The 22,562-nt window shown below is 52.1% G+C and overlaps 2 protein-coding genes across 2 annotated transcripts in view; both read right to left on the bottom strand.

The window, feature by feature from the left end:
* Positions 1–400, bottom strand: part of SPSB1 (splA/ryanodine receptor domain and SOCS box containing 1) — a 28,498-nt gene extending 28,098 nt beyond the window's left edge. The window contains exon 1 of the mRNA XM_050322288.1: positions 261–400. The gene's annotated coding sequence lies outside the window, so the exon portion shown is untranslated. The remainder of the gene's footprint in view (positions 1–260) is intronic.
* An 8,553-nt stretch (positions 401–8,953) lies between these two features.
* On the bottom strand, positions 8,954–20,636 carry H6PD (hexose-6-phosphate dehydrogenase/glucose 1-dehydrogenase). The gene is given in 7 exon segments (XM_050322535.1): positions 8,954–11,465; positions 11,468–12,523; positions 13,195–13,464; positions 15,498–15,615; positions 16,877–17,533; positions 18,644–18,819; positions 20,493–20,636. Coding segments are annotated over 5 exon segments (2,370 nt in total). The 5' UTR covers positions 17,504–17,533; positions 18,644–18,819; positions 20,493–20,636; the 3' UTR covers positions 8,954–11,166.
* Positions 20,637–22,562: the final 1,926 nt, after the last annotated feature.

Below are 22,562 nucleotides of genomic sequence, written 5' to 3'. Positions count from 1 at the left end.
CACCCACCTACCCACCCCGCGGCATCCCCGCCAGCCCAAGCGCCGGGGCTGCCGCGGGCCCGGGCGCTGCCGGAGCGGCGGGCGCCCCGTTATCCCCAGCGCCCCGGGACCCCCGAGCTACCCGGGATGGAGCAACCCCCGCTCCCACACAGCCCCGCCGCTCCAAAGCCCGGCCTCGCCCCAGCCCGGCACGGACCGCGGGCAGAGAGAGCCCGCCCGGAGAGGCCGCGGAGCCCCCGCCCGGCCCCGCCGGCTCCTACCGTGCCCGGGCTGCCCCGCGGACCATGGCAGCGGCCCCGCCGCTCGCTGCCCCCGGCGCGGCGGGGAGGCCGAGCCGCAGCGCCCGCTCCTCCCGGCGCCAGGCGCGGCAAGCGGGGCCGGGCCGTCACATGGCCCAAATAGCGCCCGGCGCGGCCCCGCTCCGCCCCCGGCCCGGCCCGGGGCGCGGCCGCTCCGCCCGGGCAGCGCCGCGATGGGGGCGGGCGGCGGGCGGGGCCGCGGGAGGGGGGCGAGCATCGCGGTGCCCGGCGGTGCCCGGCACCGGTTCCGGGGGAGGTCTGGGCGCGTTTGGGTCGGTGCTGCCGCGATCGCTCCAGGAACGGCTGAAGAACAGCGGCGAGCGTCGGGCGCTGCGGGTCTCCCGCGGCCGCTCGGTGATGGGGTCGCATCCTCGGCGTCGCGTCCGTCGGCACGGTGTTGCTGCGTTTGTTGCGATCGCTCCGGGGATTTTAATGCTTATTTATTTATTTATTTATTTATCTATCTATCTATTTATTTATTTATACTTCAAATGTTTATTTTATAGACTTTAATTTTTTAATTATTCATTTATTATTTTATATAATTTTTAATTAGTGTTTAGTCAGTTTTATTATTAATATTTTTATTTTATTATTTATTTTTTATGTGATGTTATGTTTTTATTTTATTTTTAGTACTTATGTGATATCTTTATTTTATTATTTAGTATTTATGTGATCTTTTATTATTATTTATTTACTATTTATTTATTTGTATTGCTTTTTATTTAAGACTCCATTCGTTTACCAGAATAAACCAGGGAAGTATAATTCTGGTCATTTCAGTCTTTCCTCCCACCACTACCCCTAAAAAGCAACTCTTTGGACTAATTAGACCCAATAGTGTGTGTCTTTGAGGCGATTAATTTTTCAGTGTTTCCAGACAAAAGGGTTGTTTGTAGCGTTACTGCTTGGAGCTGTAAACCAGTGGGCTGTCATAAATCCAGCAATCCATATTGCACGGGGATACCTCCAAGGACCACCTAGGAGCTGCAGGAAGTGGTATGAATGATTCAGGAGGTGGCAGCTTGCCATCTGAGTCAGTGTGGAATGAATGCCCCTGCATGCTGCTGGAGTTATTGTATTTTGGGGTTGGACATTAGCACTGGGCCTTGACATTTCTCATCACTGATGGTCTTGGGCACATGTTTAAAAAGGGCAGGGTTGATTAATCGTCCTCAATTTTATGCCTCTACTTCAGGAGGACTTTCCTTTTGTCTCGGCTGAACTCCATTTCCAGCAGAGGGGCTTAATTCCAACAAGGTTCTGCCATAAATACACGAGTGCCTTCTCCTTACCTACATTTTAATTAGACAGGATGCTCAGACACTTTTCTCCTGGCCGTGCTGCTCTCAGGGAGTGGGGAGGTGAGCAGTGAGGAAGGCAGTTCCTGGGTGCAGACGTGTGCAGGATCTCTGGGGAAGCTGGCAGAAGGAGGTGTTCTCTGCTGAGAGCTCAGCAGACTGTCTGACACATTTCATGGGCCATGCACTGATTTACAACTCAGTTACACCAGTTCTTACAAGATAAAAAAAAATCCTGCAGCTGCACAGGGGATGAAATGAAGTTGTGTGGTCCCCAGGGGACCATAATAACCACTGCTGGGTTATTTCTGCAGTGAGGTGGTCACAGTAGGACGTTCAGTGACATACAGCGGGGCAGGGTCCAGTGCTGAACCCACCGAGCTCTCAGAAGAAGTCAGAAGAAATGTGAGGGCCAAGGTGGGATAGCTGAATACTCCCCTTTTCCTCACGCCTTCCAGACCAAGAAAATCCCTGGAGAGGACTTCAGCCAATGCAGGGGGAAAAATTCTGCTGAACTCCACGGGACAGTGCATGCATAGGAAGTTGTCCATATGGGCATCTGTGTCTCTGCAGGACCGAGGCACGAATTTGTGGAGCATATTTTGGTGTCCCTGGGGATTAGTTGCTCTATGCCAGCCATTGTGGTTCATTAAAAAAACACATTCACATCAGATTAAATTTATTGCTCCAGCTGACTAGAAACACCAGGGAGATTGTAGATACAGCACAAATATGTTCTTTCACGCCCTGGAAGACAGAAATAGGTGGGTTTATGTTAAATAGGTACATATTCTGGGTAGCTTTTTCAAAACTACCTTGCTTTGAGCTGGACCCGCCCCTATTTAAGTCCTCACTAATTTCAGCAGTTCTTTGGTAATGAAAGATCTCCCCCTTTGAGTTTTTCCTGCAAAATACTGTTCAGTTCTTGGACAGCTCTTAGCCAAACCTTGGGGGCCCACGCTCACCCAGAGACCCTGTAAACACTGCCCTGAGGCAGCTGAGGGAGGATCCTGGCTCTGCAGAGCAGCTCCAGTGTTTTCTGTCAGCACACTTGCAGCTTGTTGTGTGACCCCACTCTGTGGAGAGTAGGGAGTTCTCCCAGTTGATCTGCACTGCTCAAAAGACCCACTCCAGTCTTTTCTGCCAATAACAAACCTGTTAGAGGAATGTTCCAGGCATCCATGAGCTGGAGAGCCAGACAAACTGAGGTGGTGTCCAGGGAAACTTCTGCACTGCTCAGAACTGCTGCTCTGTGGACCGGATTCTCCTTTACAGTAAATCAATCTACCACACTCACTGAAGTGCACCTGCTTTAAGTGCTTTGTTTCATGACTGTCAAGGTGGGTGACTGCTGTAATGTGAGACCCGACTGGTGGGAGTGGGGAAGGGCTGGAGTGGATTCATAGGGTGGAAAGGCAGAGGGGAGGCAGTGGTTAATTAGGTGACTAACAGTAGCTCTTGATATCTAGAGACACAGATGGGGAAATTTTCTCTCACCCTGAGACCTTTGCCTGCCCATCTGCTCTGACTCAGTGGAGTGACAGTGGCCAGAGCCAGGATGCTGAGGGAAGCCCAAGATCTCACTCGTGGAGGCTCAAAAGCAGGTTCTCCTTGGCCTGGGAAGCCACAGGCTCAGCACAGCACGAGCACCTTCTGCAGCAGCAGAGATGTGTCACTGCTGAGTCCAAGAAAGTTGTGAATGATGTCTGAGAATTGTACAGGAGGCTCAGCAGGTGGGAGTCTGCCTGTGAATTCAGCTGCTGTGCTGACTCCTGTTACCAGCCTCCCTGCCCTGCTGGGCACTGGGACCCGTTCCCGATCCCTGGGCACCTTGCAGCACGTTGCCATTAACAGATGGGTGTTTCTTTGAGGGCTGCTCACAGCCTTGCACTTTCCTGTGTGCTGGTTCCAGGTGAGCAAGGGTTTCCTGCTCAAACAGAGATTCCTGTTCCTTACAGCAAGAGGGAGAAGTGGGGTGGAGGAGATGTAAGAGCAGCAGGGAGGCTGGAGGAAACCAGACGTGACAAGTGCTGAAGCAGAACTTTTCAGCTTTGTGGTGGCTTCTCGCCAGATGAGATCACAGCTCCTACGGAATCTTGTCTCCTTTTATTTCCCTAATATTTGACTTTCTTGCTTCCTTAAGAAGCGGGATTTGCTAATCTTCAATCACTTGCTTTGAATGCTGTCTGTATCTCAAACAACAGCACAAACAGTGGCAGAGGGGGGTGACTGACATGGGCCAGTGTTTATGGCCTGCAATGGAATCCCTCTAAGCCTTTTTGGAGTGCTAACTGGGGATGGAGCCTGGATTAGCAGAGACTTTTCCAGCTCCCATCCTTGTGAATTTATGCTAAGATTATTAAAAGGAAGGTGGGAGGAGGAATGACTTGGCATGCCTGCTTTCTTGTGGTCAGCATTCAGCACTGCAGATTAGCTCTGGGGTCTGGAAGTGGATGAGCATCCACATTCTGGAAAATGGGTCCCTTTTGACTGCCTGAAGTTAAGCATCTAAATCCTTGGGGCTCCCAGCACAGACTCTCAGGCTGGTACAGACTTTGTAGATGTGCTTTATGCCTGACTGACGCTGACCTTGCAGCAGGAGTCGGGTAGGCTGAGGCAGTAAAGGGGATCCTATTGCTTTGCGTTTGGAGGGGGTGTCTAAAGACAGGCAGGCAGAAAGCACACAGCTTTCTGTGCCCTGGGGAGAGGAGGGGAGAGAGAGAGAGAGAGCAAACACTCTGCCCGGAAACATGTACGTGCTGCATGCAGGCTCTGCCTGTGGGAATTAAGGGAGACAATGCAACAGATAGTGAACAATGAGCGTCTGTGATGTGCAGCTACAAAGCCAAAGTAACCCAGTGTGCTGCAGAACACAGAGACAGGCTGTGAAAACAGCAGCCTCACGAGGTAGAAATCCTGCCAAGCCTGCTTAGAGGACAATCAACAAACCCTCCTCAGCTGGAAGATGGCTAAATGTGGTGGAAAAGGGACTAAAAGAGGGTGGGACAGAGGAGGGAAAAGAGGCAAACCCCAGGGACACTTTGCAGGAAAAAGAAAAAGTAGTCATCTTCCTTTTAGTCTCTTCTTGTGAATTGAGATGTCAACACAGCACTTTGCATGGTGCAACACAAGCAAATGAGGCTGTTGAATGAAATTGAACTGTTTTTCCAAAACCAACCAAACAAAACCCCAAACAAACACAAACCAAAACAAAAATGGAACCCAGATATTCTGCTTCCCATTCACCTGGAAAGCAGAGGCTTGCTGTGATGTCTCCTGTCACTGCTCCTTTGCCTTTCCACTTCAGCACAGGGTGCTGAATGGGAAAATGCCCTAAAGAATGGGAAATAGATGCCTGGAGCACTCATATGTAATAGATACTCCACTTCCAGTTCTTTTTGGAGCAACCCTTACAACACCAGTTACCTCTGAGGTACGTGCAGTACAGACATGGCTACCCCTCTTCATGAGAGGTAACACCCCCTGAAAACCACAGTGGCTTTTCTGCTGACACAAGTCCTGCAAGTGCAGGAAAAAGGCCACATCCCAACACTCCTTGTGTCAACTGCACTGTGTGTGGGGAGCTAAGGACATGGTCACAGCCTGTGCATGAGAAGCCACTGGGAGTGGGCAAGCAGAAAAATCAATTCCTTGCCTTTTCGATGGATAGCCATGAACTGAAAATGATAGCAACCAGGATAATACAGGAAGAACAGCTGTGGAGGAGCTCCTGGGAGAGCAGGCTGGCCAGAGAGCTCGCTGTGCCCCGGGAGATCCGTGCTCAGCCCCGCACTCTGTGCGGCTCAAGGGCCAAGCAGAGGAGTCGGTGTCAGAGGCCCAGCTGTGCTGGTCTGTGCCTCTGGAAAACGCTCCTTTTGCAGGACAGGGCTGGGAAAAGCTGTTCCCTGCAGCTCCTGCAGCATGAGGAAGCAGCACCCTCTGCTGCTGGCAGACCTGTCTCCAGAGCACCTCTTTACTGACAGACACCTAAAGAGCTTCCAGAGAGGAAAATCATCCGCAGCGATGTCCCCCTGCGAGTCACGCACTGCAGCGTGGGGGTGGCTGCTTTGTCAGACAGTTTGGTCGTGTCAAACACAGCTGTTGGGAGAGGAGGTGCCAGGCAGCCCCTGCTTCCAGCAGATAACAGCAGTAAGAGCAGGAAAGATTTCGACTGCTGCTGTTCCCAGCAAGTGCTTTGGCGGATATTGTTTGATGAACATGACTCGATACACACCGCAGGGGTGATGTAGGATAAAGCTCTCCAGCAGCCTTCCTCCAGCCTCTTCCAAACCTTTCACATCCCCACGAGGTAGCGGATTTGCTGTTGCTGCGTGTGAGAGGAGAGGGGAACCCAGGCAAGAAGGTGACTCACCCACAGTGAGTCAGTGGCAGAATCCTGCCCCTTCGGCTCCGCTCTAAGCACGATCCAGCAATTCCCATGGTGCTGGGAACACCACGAAGGTGTCCTGACTCCTCCCACCCCTAAGCAATGCTACCTCGGGGCACACAGCGTGGTGCTGTGCCATTACCAAACTGCCTCCCTGGAAAGCTGTGGGATGCTGCAGGATCCAGACAGTCAGCTGAATCCCAGTCACCCTTGGCTTTCCCCTCCCTTTTGCTGCAGACCTTTTGTTTTTCCCAAATTAAGCTGTTTAACATCAGTCAGGTCTATCCCACAAGCACATTCCCAAATGGGATATGCACACCTTAGACAGACACAGAATATTTGGTCTCTTTCTCCCATTTCCTCCCTCTCCCTGAATGCAAGCTGCCCTTCTCCCCGACACCTGACCCCAGGTTTCCCCTCTTCGTGTGGGTAAATAGCCTAAACTTGGTCCTGGCTGCAGCTCCAGACTTGGATGAGGCAGAGATTTGACCTCCTGTTCCATTCCCCCCCATCCCATCTCATAGTCTCTCTGTCTTCCTCTCTCCAAGCACACGGAACACTGTGCCAGCTCCCCTTCTTACCCACCTAAAGAAAAGCAAAGCCTGAAAAAAAAAAATGCCAGAATCCTGTTAAAAACCTCCTGGGATCTGCAGAAAGGATCCTGCCCAACCAGTCTGTGTCCATGCACAGGTCTCATTTCAGCCACAGCCGCAGAGCCCGACATCGGTCACACAGAACCCGGATTGTTCTGGGGATAAGGAGATGCCTACGGAAAGGGAGCCTTGTGTAAGGAAAAAATGAGGCGATGTCTGCTCGGAGCGCCACCAGGACATAGTTTCTGCGGGAAATTCCTCTCCACGGAGCGATCCGCCGGAGGGAAGGGGAGCCAGCACGTCCCGCCGCAGGGAGCAGCCCGAGGGCACCGGCCTGGCACGGACTGCAGTGGTGCTTGCAGGGGAACCCGGTGCTGCATTGCTACACGACCTCATGCCAGCTCTCTGCAGGGGGAGCAGCTGGAATGAGCCGGATCCATCCACACAACCCACAGGCATCTCACAAGGCAGCCTGGCTCAGGATCTCCCAGGCTCCTGAAACTCTTCCTCACTCTCTCCCCTCCGTCTCCTTTCCTGCCCGTTTTTAGGACACGGCCACATTTTCATCACCTTGTCTCGGGAGAGGAAGGCAAGAAACCACATCCCTGCTAAGGCAGGCAATGAATCTGGAGCACAGATCCTACTAAGGATTGCCCTGAGCTGTGGCCAAGCACCAAAAGATTTTGCTGCTTTTCTCACCACTGCCTCTGCTCCCTGTGTTTGGGGAGGATTCACTGACCCTGTTCTAGCTGGAGTATCTCTCTTCAGCGATGTGCAACGTAAACTGGAACAAAACTCTCTCTAAACCAGAATTAAAACACTTCTGATGTTAATAGGAAAAATCTAGAGAGGAAAATACTGCCCCAGCCCTATGTTAAATGTTGCATTTAACTGTTAAATGTCCTCACTTGCAGAGCCATCTTCAAATGAATAGGTATCTCAGATAATTCAGCATTACCAACAGCATCAGCAAGTACCATGAACATGTCATAGTGATGTCCCTGGACGCCCAAGGGAGCACTGGAGAGGATTGGGACACGGAAAAGATCCACATCTGTGGTACTACAGCAATGCCCTGCTGGAATCCCCCCAAAACCCCCAAGTGTGTGAGTGACAGTGCCCTTCCAGCTGCGTGCAGGGGAAGGAGCAGTTGTGAATCAGCAAGACTGCAGCAGGAAGCCATCTGATTTAAATCCTCCCATCCTCCTCTTGCCAGGAAAACGAAGCCTTCCCCTGGGGCACTGGGATGAATCTGCTGTGCTCCTCCTCCTCTCCCCTTTCCCAGGCACAGTGTGCCCGTTCCTCCTGCAGAATGGAGGTGTCAGGTGAGAATTTCCTCGCAGTGAGGAGGTGGCTGGGTCTGGACAGGAGCATTTGGGCATCAGCTGTGCTGGAGGCCAGGACTCTGCTCTAGGATTGTCCACAGTGCCCTCCCAGCCAGAGCCAGGGCACAGCTTGTGCTTGAACTTGAGCTGATCTTCCCAGAGCTGAGTTCCAAAGGCAGCTCGGTAAACTCCGTGTCGTTCAGCAGCTCCGTCCTGTGGTGACGGTATCCATGGAAATGCAACACTGGCAGTGAATGTGCAGCAGGGGAGACTTTCCCCAGGCCTGGCCATTTCAGGACCCTGCACAGCATCGGGTGATCCCATCCTCTCACCTTAAAAGGGCTTTGGCTGTTCCTCTGTTTCGCAAAGTCCTGGCCTTGTTTGGGTGAGACACCAAAAAAACCCCGGAGTCAGAGTGAACATTCAATACCAGCTGCACTGTTCACTTTGTACAGCTAAACCCTAAACCTTCACTCACCAAGAGGACAGGAAAAAACCCAGAACGACCACCCATCTTCTGGAAGAAATTAAAAGACACTTCTCGTTAAAAACTATTTATTTTTTTTATAAATATAATTCTCTTTTATTCATTAAACAACAAGAAAGGAATCACAAAACTTTGCTCATTGGGGAAAAAGAAAAGATTTTACAACTTGATTTATAAAAAAAGTTGAAGTGAAAAATGAATTATTTCCAGTGTTAGTTTTCTGTAAAATATATAAATAATCATACCATTGAATTCTAGGAATGCGCTTGACATGTAAAAAATTAATAAAATTGGTATCAATAATCACGTAGAGGAGAAACAGACTGTAAGAAATTACTCCACGGAGCTGCTTTTGCAAAGAAAGGTTAATACAAGCTCTCAAGAAGGTGCACACCTCCTATTAATAGCTTTCACAAAATAAAAATAGCACTGCTTCCTTGGCCTAGAGCCCAGTGGATTTCTACCATTCCTTTTCATCAGATTTGTTGCTCATTTAACCCTTCTCCCCATCCACAGTCTCTTTCTTTCCAGTCATAAATGTTGTATATTCAAAAATACTTGTTTGTTTGTTTTTTTTCATTTGGCAAACGCTAATTATTAAAGAGTTTAAAAGGAATTATCTGTGTAAAAAGAAAATGTAGTTCTAACCCCACCACCCAACAAACCCAGACAGCTATGTTCACTGAGGGGAACATGTGGAAGCTTTCAGTGGATTTTAATAAAATCTGGGATTAATTTTGGGATGACCCACTAGATAGAGACTTCACAAATAAACCCTATTTTCAGCTGGAAAGAAGAGAGGCTCCCTGGGAAAAAAAAATGTGCTTACTCAGAAGTGCAAATAAACCTCTCAGCATTTATTTCAAAAGGTGCCTGCCAGATATTAAAAAGAAAGTGTGCAAAAATAGGAAAACACCAATGCCACAGTCACCTGCAACACAGCCATAAATTCTGTTATTCATAACAATATAGTTACTCTTATATAGGTCAATCTTTCATTAAAACTTGTTCCTTTATACCAAACACAAAAGACCTGGAATGAAGTTAATGGATCTTTTTGTTTAAAAATTAAAAAAAATGATGTTGGAACTCGTGGATGTGCCAGACCCAAACCCTGTTCCTCTGCACAGCTGTTCCAGCCACTGTGGCATATTTTGGAACCACTGTTTGCTACCACTCCTCTACAAAGAGGGTTATTCCAATGAACTCCTGGACATAAGCTCTTATTCCAGACTCCACTGGAAAAGCAAGTCCTGCAGAGCTCACCTTCCTCCTGCTCCCTGTTCTCTGCTCCCCTGGGGTTTATTTTCACCCTCTGGTGTTTGTGCTGGTGGTTAATCCTGCCTGTAACCAGGACACAGGCAGAGACACCCACAAAAGAGGGATAACCAGCCATCCCAGCTGTCAAACCAGTGAAGGCACTAATCCAAAGGTAAATAACCCGCTGGAAAAGATCAGGGAGCATTTGGGGATACCACGGAAGCACAGGACACCCCTTGTGAGTGGCAGCATTCTGGGAAGGTGAAAATGAGAAGGTCAGGAGGGGCAGAGTGGGGTCTCTGGGTAGGACTGGATGTCTCCAACCCTCCCTGGGAGCAGAACTCCACATTTCTGCAGCCACTTCATGCAGTGCTGTCAGAGGTGCACTCTGCTGGTTCCGTGTGCCTGAGGGATGTGTACAGAGAGAATTCCCTCCCTTGTAAGTCACCGTCCACGAGCTCAAACACCAGCACCACCACCACCATCTGCAAACAGTGGATCCACCTCAGTGTGTGCTGTAATGATGGATATGTTGGGAGTTTGTAAAGCTGCCTCCCACAGAAATTTTAGGAGCCACTGAATGACGCTTCAAGCTTCGAGTCTGGGGACGGAGAAAAGTTCATTTCAGAGAACGAGGCAAAGACAGCTAAAGAAAACATTTTTCTGCTAGTTAAACCCAGCAATTCCTCTGAACACCAAGCTTTTCCCTCAGTAATTATTGCACTGCTGGCAAACAACAGCTCTGTGAGCTGCCATATTCCTCACCCTGTCCCCATTATTTTAACAGCCTGGAAAGCAGTTTGTCTTCCTTCCCCCTCCCCCGTGTATCAGCCATCCACTTAATGAAAGCAGCAAATTACTGCTTCTCAACTCAGCCTCTGCTGCTGGGCAGGTTGCAAAGGCTCAGGACTGCAGTGAGCTCACAAATCAGTGTCAGAATTTAGGGGTCACACAGCACAAAAGCCAATTGTGCTCCCAGGAGAGCACAGTCTGACTGGCTGACACCAGGATGGGCTGCACAGGTCCATGTGCACACAACCCTCATTTCACTGAGACAAGGACTCTGGCCCAGCCAGACTGAGCAGGGCACAGGATGAACATGTTATTATTGTCTCTTAGCCTGAGAATTCCATGAAATTTTTAAAAAATTGGCAGGTAGTTAATTTAACAAGTCTCTCGTAGTGCCTGCGAGGTAGTTAAACACCAATAAGCAAAAAGGCCTGACAGGAAAACTGAGGCACTTCAGGGTGAGGTAATTTGTCCAAAGTCACAGTCAGAATCCCTGGCAGAGCCAAAAATGCTGCACTGGCCTCTGCTGAGCTCTGAACAGGGAGCCCAGCTCCCTTCAGGCTCAAATGTCAGAGGCGCTGCAGGCCACGGATTTCCCAGAAGCTCTGAGGAGCCTGTGAGAGACGAAGCTGCCGCTGGCAACAGAAAAACATGGACATTGCGTAGGAAAATCCAGGCTGTAAAGGCCACGCAGACAAGGGAGGAGGGACACCGTGAAGGCATCACCCAAGCAGAGCGTCATAATCCACGTACCAGACCAGCTGGCCAGAGCTGGGGCTGACGCCCGAGATCGGCCACTTCCTCGGCTCGTGGCCCACCCTGCTCAGCAGGGTGGTGATGTCGTGCTTCCCCTTCCCCAAAACCAGGACAAACACCTGCCTGGCCTTGTTGATGAGGGGTAGGCTAAGGCTCATCCTCTGGTGAGGTTTGACAGGGCTCTCAGTCAGCACCACAGCGGGAGCCCCTTCCAGGCCGCTCTCCGAGTGGGGGAAGAGCGAGGCCGTGTGGCCGTCGGTGCCCACCCCAGCAGCACCAGGTCGAAGCTGGCGTTGGCCACCAGGGCCACGATGTCCTCGGCGTACAGCTCCGTGCCCCTGTCCTCCTCCACGCAGAGCCGCCGGTTCAGGTGCACGGGCATGGGGTGGATGTTGAAGTAGGGCACCCTGACGCTCTGCAGGAGGTGGCTGTGCAGGCCGAAGAAGTTGGACTCGCTGTCGGTGAGGGGCACGCAGCGCTCATCCACCAGCCAGATGTGGGTGTGCTTCCAGGGGAAGGCGTAGTGGTGCCTCGCCAGCCGCTGGAACAGGACCACTGGGCTTGAGCCCCCCGAGAGGGCCAGGTGGAACTGCCCAGAGCGTGCCACGCTCCTGACCGCCGCCTCCTCCATGTCGGATGCCAGCCGGGAAATCAGGTCCTCGGACCACGCCGAGACCAGGGGGCTTTGCCGGTACTTGGACTGGATTGCCTTGTAATCACTCGGCATCTGCCTGGGGGGGTTCAGCAGCTCCTCTGGCTCTGCCAGGGCGAACGCCAGTCCCCCACTCACCATCTCAAAGTCGAGGAGGTGCTGGTTCTCCACGCCCCCCGGGTAGAGGCGCAGGGGCTGGCGGGAGAAGCTGTCCAGCAGCGGTGTCCAGAAGCCCCAGGAGGCCAGCAGGTTCTCCGTGGTGATGAAGAAATCCTTCCTGCCGTGGTAGATGTTGGAGATGAGGACAGAATACGCATCTCTCTCCTTCACGGGGCTGTACACGTAGTAATCAGACAGTGGTTGTCCAAAAACGTGCAGGTCTGACTGAGCCACAGCTTCTTTCCAGCTGTCTTTGGGCATGACGGGCCGGAAAAGGTTCCTGCTCACAAGCACCGCAGGGGTGTTGAGGGCCCCGTGCCCGAAGTAGAAGATGATCTGCTTGGCTTTACACTGGCTGTGCCCTGCATCCCTCAGAGTCTCACTCTGAGTGCAGTAGGCCCTGTTCTTGAAGAGTACACGGGCATAACCTACCCGTTCATCCAGAGCCTTCCCAGAGGTGAGGAGGAACGGGACCCCTTCCCACCGCAGGCTGTCACTGTGGATCAGCACACCTGAAATGACAGGGAGCTCAGCTACCAATCAAACCTGAACAGCAAACAGTTTTGGGGGGATCTCTATCACCCACCCACTATTCTGCTTCCTCAGGTCCCAGAAATCTTGGCCACCACCGTGTCTCTTGCTCCACATTCAACCCTTTCCTGACTTCATTGCCTAACTGCTCTCCAGTTACCCTGCTGTGCTTCCTCCCAGGTATCCCACTTGTTTAGCCTCCTTTAATCTTGTAGGAAACCAGTTTTCTGAACATGAACATCATTCAGACAGTATTTTTAATGTTCAGAAGACACAGCATGGGTAGAGGTGGCCTCGTGGTTCACTCATCACAGAGGACTGCAGAGCTTCACCCCTCAGCTGCAGAGAGTAATTTGACTTCATGAAAAGGCAAAGGAGTTTTCAGGTCACTCTTAAAAATAATGCAGAAATCTTAGAAAAATGGGACTTAGCTCTTATGCTTCCCATTCACTGGATCACCAGCTAACTGACACAACAACAGCATTGTCTTGTTCCAGCTCCCAGTCATGCTGGTGGATGCCTGGAGACATCCCTGTGTCAGCAGTGAGGTCCAGAGTCATGGAGAGCTGGTATCACCACACAAGGACTCACATCTCCTGCTCTCCTCAGCTCCAGACTACTCCCCTCTCCAGGGCCCAGCCCAAACTCTCACCTGCAAAGGTTGGCGTTGTGCTGACGTAGTCCTGTGCCTGCTGCAGCTCCTCCTGGACCTGGCTGGCATACGCCTGGTACTGGCCCAGCACGGCACTGTTCTTCCCCAGGCCCCACAGGGACTGGAAGCTCTGCAGCTTGTGCTGCAGAACCTCTTCTGCCCTGCTCACGTTGGCTGGGAGCTCCATGATGAGGAACATCAGGGCCTCTGTGAGGTGGTTCTGCAGCACGTCCCGGATGACCCCGTACTGCTCGTAGAAGCTGGTGCGACCTGAGGACAGGGAGGAGGGAAGATGTTTTTAAATTGGTGTGGGTTTCTTGCAGCTTTGTCCTCTGCACGTGCAATGTGTGTACCAAGAACAAAGAGAACAAGCCCTGGCTGGTTTGCACCTCTTCTCCCAGCCCAGAAATTAACTTGAAGCCATCAGGCTCAGAGAAGTTGTGGATGTCCCATCATTGAACGTGTTTAAGCTTTGAGCAACCTGTTCTAAGTGAAAGATGTCCCTGCTTGTGGCAAGGGGGCTGGACTAGATGGTCTTCAGAGGTTCCTCTCAACCCAAATCATTCTACAATTCTACACTAAATAAAGATAAAAGGTTCCCATGGGACTGCTTGTCCTCCCCAGAGCCAAACACATCAAACACACTCCTCTTTTTGGGTGTTTACAGAGCCTAAACCCAGGAGAAGTCACGCTCTGCCTGACAGTCCCAAGTGCACAGAGCAGAAGGTAGCTCTGCAGCCACAGCTCTGGGTCTGACACTCCACACAACAGACAGTTCCACACACAAAGGCTTTGCCAGAGTGGCTGGAAGGTGGGGTGAGAGCAGGGATGCCAACAGCTCTAAGGCTACACACCAGCTCCCCAGAGCAGCTGCAGCCACGCCCTGGCAATGAGCACTGCTCTCCACTGCCCCTTTTCCCCGGGTTTTCCTGTCCTCAGAAGGCTCTGGCTGAGCCATGCCCTTGGGAGACAAAATTTCATGCACAAAATCCAGACTCCCCTTTCCCTGCCTGGCTTCTCATGCAGGTGGGAGCAGGGAGAGAAGGACACTGCACTTATGAAGAGACTCAAGTAGATGCCTTTGTGTAAGCAAGCCAGCAGCAGCAGCAGGCTGCAGACTGCATCACCCACAGGCTTCCCCTATTGATTGATACATTTATCTCCTCTGCTCTAATCCAAAGGCACATTCATTAGTGGAATCAATGCTGCAGGCTTGCTGGCAGCCAGGCTGCCAGCTGAAGCTGAACAGGGGAAAAAAGACGTCAAATGAAAAATTACAAAGTTGTTCAGAGCAGAGAGGGCAGCGGGTGTAGCTGGGGCAGTGCAGAGACAACACTTGCCCCTTTATTTGTCTGCAGTGCGTCCCTCTCCCAGGAGCAGGCCCGGCTGAGGGCTGGGCTGCCAAACCAGAGATGGCTCCAGGTTTGATAGAACTGTTTTAAAAAACTGGTTTGTGGTGGCTGAGAGAGTGAGGAATGAGGCAGGGAGGGAGCAGGTAAAGTGAGTGGAGAAGCAGCCCTGATGTTGCAGAACTGAGGGCACCTGACGTGCCCAAAGTGCTGCGGGTGGCAGTCCAGCCCGGGGAGCTTTGTGCTGAGCACTGCAGAGCGGCTGCTGCAGCACTGCAGGGAGGGAATGCAGCCGTGCCCTTCAGCAGGAGACCCATGCTAGCAGCTCTGGCCTTGGATTCTTTGTCCCTCTGCAATGCTCTTTCTTACTACAGAGAGGAAGGGAAAGAAACAGGCAGATAAAACACAGAGTGACCTGGGCACCTGGACTGACACCGATTAACCGAGATGAGCAACATCCAGGCAAGAGATGCAAGAGCACCTTCCAAGGAACAGCACAAAGGTACACTCAGGGTGAGCCTGGTAGCTAACAGGACAGGAATACAAAAGGGTTATTGTTGTTACAACCACCAGAGTATTGCTGCACTGAACTAAAGTGGCCTTAGATTGCATCAATTGCAAATCCAGTGCCATTTACCAAGAATCGGGATGGGAAGCTGGGTACAATGTCCCCAGAGCGCTGCAGCATAAAAAGGTGGGGGATTCTGCCCCTGTTTCCACATGAACTGCAATTGGAGTCTTTTCTTGGAAGCAGCAACACTACCTGGAAGTGAGTCAGTCTCTAGCACAGGAAGTGTAGGACAGTCCCTCTCTGTTTCCAGAGAGCAACATACCGTGCGTTTTTGATCTCTGTACCAGCACTACCTCAAGGACCACTTTCACATAACTAATGAACCTGCCAGTTCTCCCTCTCATTCATTCACCCTGCACACTCTGCACACTCTCCTCACCAACCTTTAGCATCCACAGTCTCCTTCAGGACAATCTCCACTCTTTCCACGTGATGCCGGTTCCAAATCGGATCCAGAAACTGTCGGTTCTGATCTCGAAAAGGTAGGATATGGGCTACAGCCTGTGAAGGGAAAAAGGCAAAGATCCCATGAAAACTCACCAGACTCCCACAAGATCTCTGGCACAACATCTCTGCCCCATCCAGCACTGGGATGTGCCAGCAGACAGGCAGCACAGCAGAGAGCAGAGTGGGTCAGAGAAGAGAAAATCATCAAGAGAGCCTGCAGGGATGCTCAGTGGGGCTGCCAGTGACTGTCCAGAGTAGACATTAAAGGTCTTTCTGAAGCATTTTGAGGTTTCTTGTGAAAAAAGGCTGAACTACAAACTGCGAGGCACTCAGTTTACATCTGTCAAGGGACAAAGGGCTGAGTCAGACCATCCTGGGACTAATGTGCACTTCCAAAGTGCTGAAATACATCAGTTCAGATGCTTACACCACTGAAGCCATCTGCTCTTCTGGGGACACAAAAAACCCCCAACAACAAAACAAAACAAAACAAAAAACCAAACCATAAACCAAAACAAAACAAAACAAAAACAAAAAACAAACAAAAAACCAAAACAAAAACAACACCACCAAAAAAAACCAAACAAAAAAACCCAAACATCCTCCCTCTTAGTGGAGATGCTCTCTTTGCAGTTGGACATGCAGTAAAAACTGCCCACAGTGCCACAGCTGGAACAAGCTCCTTTCAAAATGTGACATCACATTCCTGTGAAACAAGGATGGCATGTCCTTGGACACATTCCCTCTGGGACAGCACAGCTCCACATCCTGAGCTGTCCCTGCAGCAGACTGGAGTGGAGCACAGGGCAGGAGGAAACCTTCTCCTAAGCATCCCATAAAACCCACATCCCATCAGCTCCTTATCATATCAAATCAAACACTGCTTCCAGAAGGCAGGGCTAAGCAGAGAGGCCTGTGAGTAATGAGATGGGAGAAGTGTGAGAGGCTACTCAGCGAAATCAAAGCCCTGACCTTGGTGACAAGACCAGATAAACTCTGCACCTCTACTTCAGGCCCACACAGAGTTCAACCCGACACCCTGGCCTCCCTCTGGAGAAGGGACCCTCATCACTCCAGCAGAAGAAAGCCCTGCTTTGGTCTGCACTTCTCCTCTGCTCTCTAAGAGGATGGACAGGAGCACAGGACAGGAGAGGAGCTAGTACAGGATCCCAGGTGGCTTTGGATCGCACTGAGAGGCTCTGCCTGACTTTGAGAGGGGAACACACCCTCACTAGGAGCAGAACTGACACCTAGCACTCTCCCAGCCACCAAGCCCCCCAGCCTGGCGGGGGGCTGTGCCCTGCCAGCCGCTCACCTGTTTGCCAAGGTAGTGGTCCACCCTGTACATCTCCTCCTCCCTGAAGAAGCCCGCCAGCTCTGCAGCCAACTGCTGGGCCGACTGCAGGTCGTGGCCAAAGGGTTTCTCCAGCACCACCCTCAGCCAGGCCCCCGGGGGGGGCCTGCAGCTGCTGTTGATGTGGCGGGCGATCTCCGTGTAGGCAAACGGTGGCACCGAGAAGTAGAAGATCCTCCCGGCCTCCTTCAGCCCCTCCTGGCGCAGCAGGGCCTCGATCTCCCTGCTCAGGGCAGTGTAGTTTTCGGCAGTGCTCAGCTGGTGGTACTGGCTCAGCTTCAGGAACTGGTCCTTGAGCACAGCACACCTGTTGGGAGCCTCGTCCGGGGGACAGGACAGCTTCTTCAGCACGTCAAACATCAGCCTCTGCCCCGGCTCCAGGGCTGTCAGCGCGGCCCCATGGAACGTGAAGCTGTGGCCACTGCTCACCTGGTCCATGTAGAGCTGGAACAGACCCTGCCACAAATACTTCTTGGCCAAATCACCCGTGGCTCCCAGCAGGACCACGGAGATGTGGCCCTGGGATGCCTCAGCCAGGGATTGCAAGGCTCCCACGAGCAACACTGTCCACAGGACCCTTCCCAGCATCTTGGGAGAGAAGGGGCAGACCCAGCAACACTAGGAGACAAGGACAGAAAGGAAAACGTGTCAGTCCATGTTATAACACTGCAAAGCACAAAGCAAGGTACCTGCTTTCCCGTGGCTGAAGAGCCAGGGACTTCTGCCTGCACCCTCCACCCAACAGTCTCTCCTCCCCTCCATGATTTGGGTTCTGGAAGGGCCTGCAGCCCCCTTATGCACAGCAAGAAGGGGAAGGCAATGTGTGGCCGAGGTCTTTGGGTAGCATGTGCACTGTTCCCACAGCTGAGTTAATGCAGGGCTGTCAGTGCCTTTAGACTGGGAAACTGGAGCCCATTTTGACACAGATTTCAGAGCTGGCTACAAAGGAACACACGTGCCTGCACACTGAACACACGTGCCTGCACATTAAGTCCTGCTTTCAAGAGCCTCCTGTTTGGGACTTTGCTCAGATAGTGCTGTGCTGCCTTGGCATGGCTTCATGTCAATATTGTGAGAGCAGCCCAGAGGCAAACATGACCACTGGCAGTCCCAGTGCACAGGCTCCTCTTCAGGGCACTGTTGAATGACTCCTGTGCACCAGCACTCTCGTGAACAGAGCTGAACTGGGTTCTAAGGAGCTGAACATGTTGATAAAACAACACAGGGGAAGAAGTTTAGTCCTTAAGTTGAGTTTAGACATGAGCCAGTCTAGATGGTGCATCCTGACAGCCAGTGTATGTGGCCAGGGGAGAACGGGGGGTTTGTGTTCTGCCTCCTTCAGCCTCCCATCACTGAAGAGCAGGTCAGCACCTTGTCCACTCAGGGCCCATTCAAACCCCTGCAGACAGGCACAGCTGGAATCCCAGACCAAAAAGCCCCTTTGCTCACTCTTACTTATTCAAAATAAAGCTGCTTTTAAGAGAAAAGAAACATTAGAAGCACAGATGTCTGAGCTCTTCACTGTTTTTCCCTGGGGGAAGCTCCCAGAAAATCCCCTATTTCATCACTACATCAACACAGGATCTAAAGCAGCTAAAGGATCTAAATTAGCTAAAGGATTAGCTAAAGGATAACTAAATAATAACAAGGAACATCTGAACATCTCTCCCTATCTGCAGCTTGAACTGGTCTGTGTAACTCTTGTGTTTCTCTGCCCAGCAGACTCACCTGTAACACAGGAGCTTTGGAGACCACAGTGGCAAAGGGAAACTGGAAATGTGCCTTCTCCCAGTGCAGATCTCCCTCCTGCAGGGACTGCTGTGGGGCAGAGTCTCTGATCAGTGGCTGGGCGAGCAGGAGAGATAAGGCACGTTGCTCCCTTTCTGGTAAATGGGAGGGAAGACCTGATTACAACAGAGAAAAAAATGAACTATGCCCGAGCCAGCAGCATCCCAGCACACCCCAGCTCTCAGCCCACCCACAGTGGCTGGGCCAAACCTTCTGCATGCTGTTTGTGAGCTGGCAAAACACGTGGCACAATTCCTGCTCCCACAGCGTCTTCCTGACTCCTCGACTTTGCACCTGAGCTCAGCTGGGTGCTGAAGGTCTCCAACTGACCCCAGTGAGCCTTCCTGGGAACAATCCCCCAGTCCAGCCCTCAGGAGGAACAGTCCCAACACCACAGCCCTGTGGCAGTGGGAAGGGGGCACCTCAGTGAGCCCTCCTAGGACAGCAGGACAGCTCTTGAGCAGTGCTGTGCCTTCTGGGCACCCCAGCTTCCCTCTCAAAGATCAGTTTGCATAGAAATTCCTTTGGCTTTCCCTTCCCTGCTTCCTGCATGGAGACAGGGCAGCTGAGCATCACTTCATCTGACAACTGCAGCCCACCCTGCTCTGCCCTTGTGCAAGGAAACAGCCTCAGTGATCCCCACAGGCACATCAGTCCCTCAGGACACAGCCCAGTACCCTCTGCTCTCCTCCAGAGAGCTCCAACAAGCTACACTGGGGGCTGTAAATTTAACTCCTATCAGCTCTCCCCAGCCTTGTGCTGCCTCCTCTCCCTCCCTCCCTGCACTCCTTAAGCCCCTTGTACTCACTTGAGGAATCCAGCAAACACTGCTGGCAGCTGCAGAGGGGCAGAAATGTGGCTCCTAAGGTTTTGCCTGCAGCATAACTAACTGCTTGGTTTTCCTTTCCCTGCTGTGGGGGTTCCAATTCAGATGGGCAACGTTTCTCAGGGCACTGGGGCAATATTTGCACTTGTTTGAGCAACCTTTGTTCCAGGAACCAGGGACACGTGACACGCTGCCCACTGCACCTTGGCAGGCTGAGATGCTGCACGAGACCTCAGCAGGTCCCACTGTGGAGTGGGAAGGGCTTGGGTGGGTCAGGCTTTTTCCAGAGGGAAGGAGTGAATTAGCCAAGTAACTTCCTGGCAGATTCAGTCACATGTCCTTCCAAGCCAACCAAAAGCCAGTTTCACAACACTCCCAATTGCAAAATATTGAGCTACGCTGCCCAGAAAAAGCACAGTAAACCCAGCAATGTTTGCTTGCTGCTTTCCTATCAGCTAATCACCACTTAGTTCCCATTAAAAAATAGTACTCAAAAAATCCCCCCCCGCCGGCCAGAACAAAGTTGCTCAGTCAGACTTCAGGAAAAGACTCCTGGGCCTTATCCACATAAAACATGTAGGAGCTTAACCCAGCAGTGAGACTGTGCATTCCCTCCAGTTTGACAGGAGCCCAGTTCAGATCTTATACAGAAGAAAAAAAATGAGAAAAAGATGCTTTGTTACTGTTGCATCCCCACTGAAAAATAATTAAGAGATGCACAGCCAGAAGAGCTGGACTTTGATGATGCTTTTGGGTCCCTTCTGGCTCAGGGAAGTTGGTTCTGTGATAAATGCAGGGTGTTTGGGCTCCTGCAAGGCCATGCACGGGTAACACATGAAGGAAAGAGTGATGGGGATACTTTGAGAATCAGGAAAACCATATTGGCCTTCTGTATATCCCAACATTAGAGCAAGAATCACCATCAGCTCCTGAAAAGGTCAGAGGCTTAACGTGGAGACTCACTTTAAAAGCAAGCTGGGAGATGCACGAATTAGCGTTTGGCCCTTCTGGTTCTGGCACAGCCCCACTCCAGGTGCGCCGGTCCCAGCACCGGGACCGCAGCTCAGCGTCCGGAGCGCTGGAAAAGCAGGGCAGGGTTACGGTGACGAAAATGCCCCGGGACCCGAGGGACGAGCTCACCTGCGACAGGTGCGTGTCACATCCCCCCGCACCTCCCGCCGGAGCCTCCCCGGGACACGCAGGGACACACAGGGACACGGAGGGACACGCAGGGCCAGCGGTGAGCCGGGACGGGCTGAGCGCGGCGGGGACGCGGGTGGGTGCCGTGGGTGCGGGGCAGAACGCGCGGTGCCCACGCGGGGCGGGGACGGACCGGGGATCCCGCAAACACCTCTGCCCGCCGGGGAACGCCGGGGACGGGACAGGGGTCGGCGGGGAGCGGGAGTATCCCCGCATCCCTCCATCTCCGCATCCCTCCACCCCTGCATCCCTCCATCCCTGCATCTCTCCCTCCCTCCCGCGGCCATGCGCGGCTCCCCGGCCGCCCACGCGGTGCCGGAACAGGACGAGGCCACTGCCCGGTGTCGCAGGGCAGCGCCGAGGGCCGGGGCCAGCCCGTCCGAGCCGGGGGTCCCACCCCCGTCCTGCCCCCTGCGCCCCCGACCCCGGCCCGGCCCCGCTCACCTCCCGCCCACCCGCGCCGCGCCGGCGGGCCCGACACACAGCGCCCCGCCCGCCGCGCGCCCCGCCCACCCGGCGCACAGTCTTGTGGTTGGCGTCGGGTCTCGCCGCGCGGCGCCGCGCAGAGGGGGGAAAATCGCAGCGTCCAGGGGGGGGAGTTTGGGGGCGCTGCCCCAGCTCGGGTGGGACGCGACCACCCCCGACCAGTCCCCGCTGGGACCGCGCCCGGGCAATGGGGATCACAGCCTTTCCACGCCTGGGGGTTGCGTCAGGCGCGTCCCTATGGGTGGGGGTGTGGTGCGTTCGCTTGTGGTTCCCGTTCTGATGGAGATGCTCTCACTGCACCATCGGACCAAAGCCTTGACCAAAGGCAGGGGGGTTGGCAGGAGTTTTGGTAGCCTTCGAGGGCAGGATGGATGGGGAATTGAGCAACCTGGTCTAGTGGAAGGTGTCCCTGCCCATGGCAGGGCGTTGGAAGATGAACTTAAAGGTCCCTTCCAACCCAAGCCATTCTTAATTATATGATTCATTCTAAAAGAAAAAGTATCTCGTTTCCCCAGCTGCATTGGCTAATTTTACATATATATTATATATATTTTTTATTTATATATTTTTTTATTTATATATATACACACATACACGTATATGTATATATATACATATTTGTATATATATACACATTATATAGGTATATTTGTCTACAGACCTTGCACTGCTTGGTGTCCTGAAATGACTGTGACCCCAGCACACCCCCTCCTCACCACACATGTTCCTGTGTTTCCTAAACAACAGAAGTACCTTGTGACCTCCCTGGTGTGTGATTCAGTTGAGCCTGACACTGCTTTTAGACACATCAAGTTTTGGGGAGACAGAAAGAAGAGAAGCAGAGGAGGAAAAAAAAAGTCTTTACAAACGTGTATGGCAATGGCAGGGAGTTGTGAAGCAGACTTAGACTGTTAAACAGCTATAACTGCATCCCATAATATATGGCATTACATTACATGGCAAGACTGCACACCATTCCTGTTGTCTTTCTCACTCAAAGGTCTCCAATTATTTTACACAAGTAGAGACACTTTACCACCACTATTTTACGGGTGGGGAAAGGGAGTCACACTGGCAGGACTGAGCACAGAATTGAGGTACTTTGCTGCTCAGGCTGGTAACCCAGAAATGAAATTATATATAAGACAAGCCTTGCATTATATTTGTGATATATAGATATATATTTTGAGCAATCTGGTCTAGTGGAAGCCATGTGTGCCCAGGGTGTGGGGGTGGAACAAGGTGATCTTTAGGTGTCCCTTCCAACCCAAACCATCCTGTGATTCTGTGATAACAACTTTGAATCGTGTTTACTGTATAATTTCTTTATTCCATACCCTGCTCTGG

Source organism: Myiozetetes cayanensis, unplaced genomic scaffold, assembly GCF_022539395.1.
Source record: "Myiozetetes cayanensis isolate MyiCay16 unplaced genomic scaffold, myiCay2020 scf28, whole genome shotgun sequence".
In the NCBI taxonomy this organism is placed as follows: domain Eukaryota; kingdom Metazoa; phylum Chordata; class Aves; order Passeriformes; family Tyrannidae; genus Myiozetetes; species Myiozetetes cayanensis.
Note: the sequence above shows the minus strand (reverse complement) of the source record. Positions and strands in the feature narration are given on the sequence as shown.